The sequence below is a fragment of the Eumetopias jubatus genome, unplaced genomic scaffold, assembly GCF_037043125.1.
Source record: "Eumetopias jubatus isolate StellerSeaLion01/CBP00866 unplaced genomic scaffold, mEumJub1_p1.0 scaffold_8, whole genome shotgun sequence".
Taxonomy (NCBI): Eukaryota; Metazoa; Chordata; class Mammalia; order Carnivora; family Otariidae; genus Eumetopias; species Eumetopias jubatus.
This window is the reverse complement of record NW_028274814.1, coordinates 18,731,110-18,739,637: the sequence shown is the minus strand read 5'-3', so window position 1 is coordinate 18,739,637 and position 8,528 is coordinate 18,731,110. Positions and strand designations below refer to the sequence as shown.

Genomic DNA, 8,528 nt, shown 5'->3' with positions numbered 1-8,528 from the left:
GGTTTGTACGTCCCTAATGACTAGTGATGTTGAATATCTTTTCATGTGCTCATTGGCTATTTGTGTGTCTTCTTTGGAGAAATGTCTGCTCAAGCTCGTTGTCATTTTTAAAATTGATTGTGTTGTTGTTGCTATTGAGTTGTACTTCTTTATATACTATGGATATTAATCCCTTATCAGATATGTGATTTGCAAATACTTTCTCCCATTCTCTAGATTGTCTTCACTCTTTTGATTGTATCCTTTGATGTACAATTTTTAAAATTTTGGTGAAGCCCAATTTATGTATTTTTTCTTTCATTTTCTGTGCTTTTGGTGTCATATCCACCACCACCCCCAAAAAACTCATTGCTGAATCCAATGGCATGAAGATTTTTCCTGATGTTTTCTTCTAAAGGTTTTATAGTTTTAGCTCTTAAATTTAGGCTTTTGATCAATTTTGAGTTAATTTTTGTATATGGTATAAGATAAAAGCCCAATTTCATTCTTTTGTATGTAGATATACAGTTTTCCCAGCACAATTTGTTGAAGAGACTTCTTTCTTCATTGAATGGTCTTGGCACCCTTGTGAAAAATCAATTGACTCCATATGTGAGAATTGGGCTTTCTATTCTATTCTATTGGTCTCATGTTTCCCCTATGCCAACACCACACTATTTGGATTACTGTAGCTTTGTGGTAAGTTTTGAAATCAGGAAGTATGAATTGAGTTCTCCAACCGTATTCTTTTTCAAGATTGTTTTGCCTACGTGGTATCTCTTGAGATTTCATGTGATTTTTATGATTTTTTTTTTAATTTCTATAAAAAGTATCATTGGGATTTTTATAGAAATTGCATGAATCTATAGAACTCTTTGGATAGTACTGTCATCTTAATGATATTAAGTCTTCTTAATATCTACGAACATGGAGTTCTATGAACATGGGATACCTTCCCATTTTTTTAGGTCTTCTTTAATTTCTTTCAGCAATGTTTTGTAGCTTTCATTGTATAAGTCTTTTGCCCCCTTGGTTAAACTTATTCCTAAGTACTTTGTTCTTTTTGATGCTATTGTAAATGGAAATGTTTTCTTAATTTCCTTTTCAGATTTTTCATTAATAGTATATAGAAATGCAACTGATTTTTTTGTTTTGATTTTGTATCTTTCAACTGTGTTTCATTTGTTTCTTAGCTCTAACAATTTTTTTGGTGGAAGCTTTAGGGTTTTCCACATATAAAATCATGCCATCTGTGAAAAGAGGTAATTTCACTTGTTGAGAGATACTTTTACTTCTTTTCCAGTTTGATACTTTTAATTTTTTTTCTTGCCTAATTACTCAAGTTAGAACTTCTAATACTATGTTGAATAAAAGTGTTGAAAGCAGTTAAAAGCAGTGGTCAAGCTTCAGAACCCATAACTCTGATATTTTGAAGGACAAGGCCCTTAGTATCTACCCTGGCTCTAGCAAGCTGCTCCAGAAACTCAGTATGCCACCCTCACACCGCCAGCCACAAAGATTGGGGATGGAGGATGGTAGCCACTACCATAAGAGAAAGGTTGAAATTCGTTGAAATTTACCAGTTCTCCATTGGGTGTTCCAAGGTTTCTACTAGAGTCCAGAGTTCCAAAATAGTTACTTCAGACAGTTCCTGCCAGTTCAATAGTTGTTTAGAAGAAATGATGGATACCTAGAGCTTCCTATTCCATCATATTCTGTGTTGGATTTCTTTTTGCCTGTCCACCCCTTCTAGCCTGATATATTTTTGTTTCAATAAGGTCAAGGCCTTGGGGTAAATTCTTTGTGGGACAGTTGGCTTCCTTTTGTCTCAAAGTCACGGATTTACCAATGATCTTGGTTGGCCATGTGACACATTTCTGTAATTCAAAAAACCTTGAGGGGTGAGTGTAGAGAGAATACAATTACATTTTCTTTGCTTCTGAAATTGATATAAATCCAAATTAGGCAAACTTTTTTGAATTTATATAAATTATTTACACTTAAAGGCCATGAATGACTCATTTAAAATATCTTTTTGTGTGTGTGTAATAAATCAGTGAAACGGTATTTCAGAAACAAACATTTTGTTTCATCTTTTTTTTTTTAAAGATTTTATTTATTTATTTGACAGAGAGAGAGAACACAAGAAGGGGAAGCGGGAGAGGGAGAAGCAGACTGTCCTCTGAGCAGAGAGCCCAATGCGGGGCTCAATCCCAGGATCCGGGGATCATGACCTGAGGCAAAGGCAGGCACTTAAAGACTGAGCCACCCAGGTGCCTCTCATCTGTTTCATAACCAACTTTGTCAGTCAAGTCTTAGCTTAATGAAAAAAAACCCCAAACTTTTGTCCTGTGTCCTACATTTTTACCACCTTTTGCACCCTGTCTGAATAATCTTAAATTTAGAATGTTTAAAAAAAAATCAGTGCAGACTATATCGCATTTCTTCCTAGGAAGCAGTTTATAACTTTTATAACTTTCACAAAAATGGTCAATCTTGGGGCTTTCCACTTGATGATAAACTAGTTATTTAAAATTTCAAAAAAGGGGCACCTGGGTGGCTCAGTCGGTTAAGTGTCTGCCTTTAGCTCAGGTCATGATCCCAGGGTCCTGGGATTAAATCCTGTGTCGGGCTCCCTGCTCAACGGAGAGCCTGCTTCTCCCTCTCCCTATGCCCCTCCCCTCTCCTCCACTTATGCTCTCTCTCTGGCTCTCTTTCTCTCTCTCAAATAAATAAATAAAATCTTTAAAAAATTTTTTTCAAGAAAATGCAATGTTTCTAGCAGCTTCATTTTGAATTGCTAATCTTTACCACATTCTAGGTGTGGGTTGGCTATCTAATTACTGATATCTGCATCAAGATATTCTTAACCCATGTTTTACTTCTGAAAAATAATAAAGTAGACGTTTAGGGGTTAATGTTGTGTTTAATGAACACTTTTGTTTTTATTTTTATTTATTTTTAAAATTATCATTATTTTTTAAGTAGGCTCCACACCCAGCATGGAGCCCAATGCAGGACTTGAACTCACAACCCTGAGATCAAGACCTGAGCTGAGATCTAGAGTCAGACGTTTAACCAACTGAGCCATCCAGGTGCTCCAATTTTTGTTTTTAAAGGAAGAATTCCACCCAATCATGTAATGAATATACATCCTTGTGACAAAATGAGCAGATTTTCTCCTCTAAGAGGACACTTCTGAAGTTGAAGAAGACCAGTATTGTTGAGGCTGGGCATCAGGGATCTTTTGTCACTGTTTTCTATGTTTTTCTGGAGAACTTTCTAGAGAAAGCCTTCGAGAACTTTCTGCTTGCCAGCCTTGAGGAGATTCCCTTTTAGGTTTAGCCTCTCACTTTTCTTCTGGCTAAAGGAACAAAGCTCTGTGAGAACTGTGTCTTTTGAATCCAAGAAAAAAAAAAAAAGACACTCCAAGCACTGAATATAGATAATGAGGGGAATCAGTTCCAGCCCTTAAGAAAACGTTTCCAGCAGGAAACTGTCCTTTTTAGTGCCTGCCATTTCTGTCACTCTAGGCTGGGGTTGTCTGCTGAGGGACCGTTGGTTCAGCTGCTTCCCAGAGGGAACCCCAGCTTTCCAGCCCAGGTAATGGCCTCCTGCTTGCTCTTCACACAGCCCCTTCTGAGCCAGCCCCGAGGCAAACAGCTGCTTCACTTCTCCCCTTCTCTGCAGGCCAGCCTGTCTCTGCGCTTCTCACCATCACCCTTCTGCCACCCCCCTTCCTCACCACTCTCCCACATGTGTCTCTTTCTTCCCTTCCTCTGTGTCTGCTCTTCTCAGAAGTTAGCTTACAAAGCAAAGTTGTAACTTTGAATTCCTGTTTTTCCAACTACCCTCATGTGACAGGATATCTCCTTATTGGAGGTTTTCCCTAATTTCAGAAGCCCTTTAAAAGTGAGAGCTTCCTCCACACCTCTTTTCAGCAGGGCAGCTCTGAGAACAGAGTAGGGGAAGGGGTGATTGGGTGCCTGCATTGTTTTGGTTCCTTCTTACCCCCTCCTATCAGTGCAAGCGAAGGATAAACTCTGGGACATGCGGCTGTCCCTGCTCCTGGTTTTCCTCTCTCTCATTCCGGTCGCTGTACAGCTGTTGGGTAAGTTGACCAAAGCGGAAGCTTTCTGACTTGGGGCCTGGGGGCGATGGCACACCTTCCCTTTTGGGTCAAGGTTAATAGATTCCTTTCAATACCTGTGGTGAGGAGGAAAGCAAAAGTCCCCTGCACCACTGGCTCTGCGGGGAAACCGGTTGCCTCCTCCTGGAAGCCAGGGACCAGGAAGCCAAGCCAGTACCTGGCCCCCAGCCCCACAGAACCCCCGTCTCTTCCTGACTTCTCTCATGTCCCACTCTTCCTTCCCTGCTCTGTTCTTAGAAGCATTTCCTCTGTAGTTTGTGTGTTCTGGTTTTCAATTCACAATATTTCTGTCTAGCCACCAAGAAATATCTTCTGAAAGTTTTTGGCCAAAAGGAGGGAGGCACTGCTGTCTTTCTTCACGGTGGGTCTAAGGATCATAAATGATCCTCCAAAGATGGATTCCATGAGATTTTCTTTTTCTTTTTCTGTGAACAAACTTTTTAATCCTCCATAGTTTTTTACAGCTGCAAAGTTCATCCTAATCCGTATTCTAAGTTGTTCAAACTGACTTACACTTGTTTTCTTCCTCTTTCCCCACCCACCCCTCCCCGAGACTGATGATTACTCAGGAGGAACAGATTCACAGCTTTTCAATTCTCAAAGACGTTGTTAAGTCTCTTTTCTAGTTCTCTAGACTCAACCTGTTTAACTTCAGAAAGAGAGTACCTGTTAGAATTTTCATTTCCCCCCCCCCTTTTTTTTGAAATGAGATTGAAGGGATCTCAACTTTGAACTTTTGGTTCCTGATCCCCCTTCTTTTCCCCCAAATCAGCGCAGGTCATCTGTGTGCAGTCTGCACAAAGGGCACTCCATACTCTCCATGTAATGGTGGGGGCAGAACTGGGAGCACAACAAAAACACAGAAATGGCCACCACCAGGAGACTCCCGGAGAGGGTGCTGACCACAGAAAACATTAAATCATAATGAGCATTAAGTAGCAGTGATTATATGGGGCACCTGGGTGGCTCAGTCACTTACGCGTCCAGCTCTTGATCTCAGCTCAGGTCTTGATCATGGGGTGGTGAGTTCAAACCCCGTGCTGGACCCCATGATGGGTGTGGAGCCTACTTAAAAAAAAGAAAAAAGCAGTGATTATAAAAACACAAATGAAAGTCTCCTGCCCCTGCCAGGAACTTACTCTGTGCTGTAGTTTCCCTGTTTCTAAAATGGGGAGCAAAATGTTACCTCTGCACCATGTTTTTGCAAGGATTCAGTGAATTATAAAATGGAAAATGTTTAGAACATTGTATGGCCCATAGGAATTGCTTCCTAAGTGCTAGCTATTAAAAGTAGTGACTTCTTGTTCCCACAGTAGTAACGAATTATCCAATAAAAGCAGTATATTAAGCATTTAAAGGAAAGATTTCCCATTAAAGGAGAGAGCAAGCATTTAAAGGAGAGATTTCCCAAGAAACCATGCTGAAGTTCTTGGAGTCTGAAAAGGTATTTTGCCTTATTCCTGATTACAAAGCCTATTTCTCAATGAGTAAGGGGTGCTGAAGGAGGAGATGCTTAATCCAAATGGGAGAAGACCACAGGCTGATGTTAGACATTAACACAGTGTTCATCTTGCAAGTCTGTGTTGAGGACGCAAAGGTTAAAACTAAAACCAATGAAAATCTAAGAGTTGTACTGTCTTAAATAGAATAGTCTGCTTAGGAATAAGTTCCCTGTCACTGGAGGTCTTCAAATAGAATCTGGATGAACAGTTCAAGGGCTCCGTGTGGGACGTGGATTCTAGCCCAGGCAGTCCAACAGAAACATCATTGGTTACATTATGTAGCCACACTAAAAAAAGTAAAAAGAAACAGATGACACTGATTTTATGAATATATTTTATTTAACCCAATATATCCAAAATACCTCTAGTGAAGATTAATCAGTATAAAATGTATTGGGATATTTTTACACTCATTTTTTAAAAGTTAAATTTTCAAAATCCAGTGTGTATTTTGTACTTAGAACACATTTCAATTCAGACTGGCCTCATTCCAAGTGTACCCTTAGGGCTACCATATTGGGCAGCATAGATACTAATTTTCTTCAAACTGGCTCTTAATGTTCTGGGGCAATAAGTTTTCTCAGTTTGCTTAGGAAAGTTTCCCTCCTTGAGACAGCAGGATGCCTTACTCTGATGAATGTCTTCCTCTTCATAGGCACAAATATGGGGGAAGCAGGGAGGTGCTGAAGATCTGTTTACTCAAGGAATAAAAAACAAACAAAAACATGGGTGAGGGAGCCCCTTCCAGAATTTTTTTCCTTGAGAGCCTATAAATCTGATTTTACCTCTTTCTTGGTACTTTGTTACTTTGTAACTTAGTACTAAGTACTAAGTAACTGATACGTAGTAACAAAGCAGTAGAAAAAAGGGTACATGAATTTCCTTACCCCCTGTACCCCCTGCCCTGGCTCCCGACCCATGAAGAGAGCCCACAGAAATGTCTCTCTACTTTCTGTGGTTTATTTTTCTTTTCAACCCGGAACTCTTTCTCCCACCTCCCCAAGCACATATCACATCATCATCACTGCGAGCGTCCATGTCATACCTCAAGGGGCCAGGAGACCAAGCTTAAAGGGGAGGGAAGTTCTTACCCTTTTCTTGCCCTGCTATCTGTTAGCAAGAAGAATTCGATTTCAAACTACCAATGTGATGTCACTGGAGGCAGAGTTGGAAAAGATGCCAACAATAGGACCTCACTAGCCAGTGAATGTAGAACAAATGCAGTGAATTTGATCTCTGGCACAGTCTCATGCTGCATCCAACCTCCATGTTTTATAGGTAAGAACACTGAAGTCCTGACAGGTTAAGTGATCTTTCCAGAGTCTCACAACTAGTTAATGGAACAACCCATTTAGCGCTCAGGACTCCTGACTCCCAGTAGAGTATTCTTTCTATTAAACAGAAGCAATTTTTTTTTTTTTTTTGCTGAATGAATGATTGGTTAATACCAATCTAGAATTTCTTCAAGAAACAATTCCCCACTGTCATTCCCTTCATCATTTTAATTTTCATAAAATTTTCCTTTATGATATTTCTAATTTTATTTCTAGTCTCTTCATTTTTTCCTTTACATTTGACTTCTTTTTTTTTTTTTAAAGATTTTAATTCTTTATTTGAGAGAGAGAGAGAAAGTGAGTGAGCACGGGGTGAGGGAGGGTCAGAGGGAGAAGCATTTGACTTCTTTTAGATGCCGGATTTAAGACATACTTTCTAAAGTTACTGAGCAAAACCAAGTTCTTGTCATCTTTCTTTTTTCCCATTGTTCTTATATTTGTCTATTTTTTATGTTATTGTTCCAAACTTCATCTGATTTTTCTGAAATTGAGAAATGGAGATCTGTGTATGTAGGATATTGCAGTTAAAAATAAGATGATGATTGCTTTGTTACACGACCATTCAGTGCCTTGTGAGGGTGATGAACCTAATTTCTCAGTAGGAGGAGTCATCATTGGTTAAATGTGAACTTTACAGAGTCAAATGTGCTCAACCTCCATTAAAGACAAAGACCCTTGTCTTCAAAAGGGAGCTAGAGAGCACAGGCATCCTTCAACACTCAGATCTGGCCTGTGGGACTGGAACATGAGCTGCTAAGGGAGAACTAAGAGGTCACCAAGGCCACAAGAGGAATGGAACAAAAGGAAATATCTTCTGAAGTAGCATATTTCCATGGCAGAGAGGGAGTCAAACTGATGTCAAAATGAGAACACTAATGTCCTCTTGCCTCTTGGCTACCATCAAGCCTTCTTGTTGGATGGAAACATCATGTGGTTAGTTTGGTCCATAGAGGAGACTAGTGGAAATCAGTCAGAACAAAAGTGAGGGTAAAGCAGGTAAGAAAGCAAGTACCTTTTCAAAAAGAATTGAAACTGACCTCGAAAGGAGAAAGTATTCGAAGACAAATTTGTCCACTTACAAACCAAGCTAAAGTCACAGAGTGCATTCAGATCCTTAGTCCCATTCATTAATCATCTTCAGATCCTGAAGTAAGATGGGTAGATGTTACCATCCACATTTTACTACATGAGAAAATAGGCTCAGAAGTCAGCTAGCCAATAAGGACCAGAGCTGATTCTTGACTATTGTCTTCTGGCTCTGAGGCTAAGAGTTTGTCAGCTGGAGTGTTTTGACAAGGAAAGACATAAAATGTGTTCAAAACAACAGTATGTCAAAGAAGGACTTAGTCCCTCTATTTGTATTAACTGTTTAGACTTTTCACTAGGGGAGGGGAAGGAGGGCATTACTCCTGGAATGTTTACTATGTGCAAAATGATATGCTGGGTGTTTTATATAAATTATCTCATTTAGAAGTTCATAGCAACTCTATCATGGAGCATTATTATCCCTATTTTACAGATGAGGAAATCGAGGCAGGAATGATTAATCTAACTGAGCAACAC

General features: G+C 39.6%; 1 protein-coding gene across 1 annotated transcript in view; it reads left to right on the top strand.

Annotated features, from left to right (window-relative positions):
- The first annotated feature begins 4,008 nt into the window (after nt 1–4,008).
- MRC1 (mannose receptor C-type 1) overlaps nt 4,009–8,528 on the top strand; it is a 109,259-nt gene continuing 104,739 nt past the window's right edge. The window contains exon 1 of the mRNA XM_028114139.2: nt 4,009–4,090. Within this exon, the coding sequence (XP_027969940.1) occupies nt 4,030–4,090 (61 nt within the window). The 5' untranslated portion in view covers nt 4,009–4,029. The remainder of the gene's footprint in view (nt 4,091–8,528) is intronic.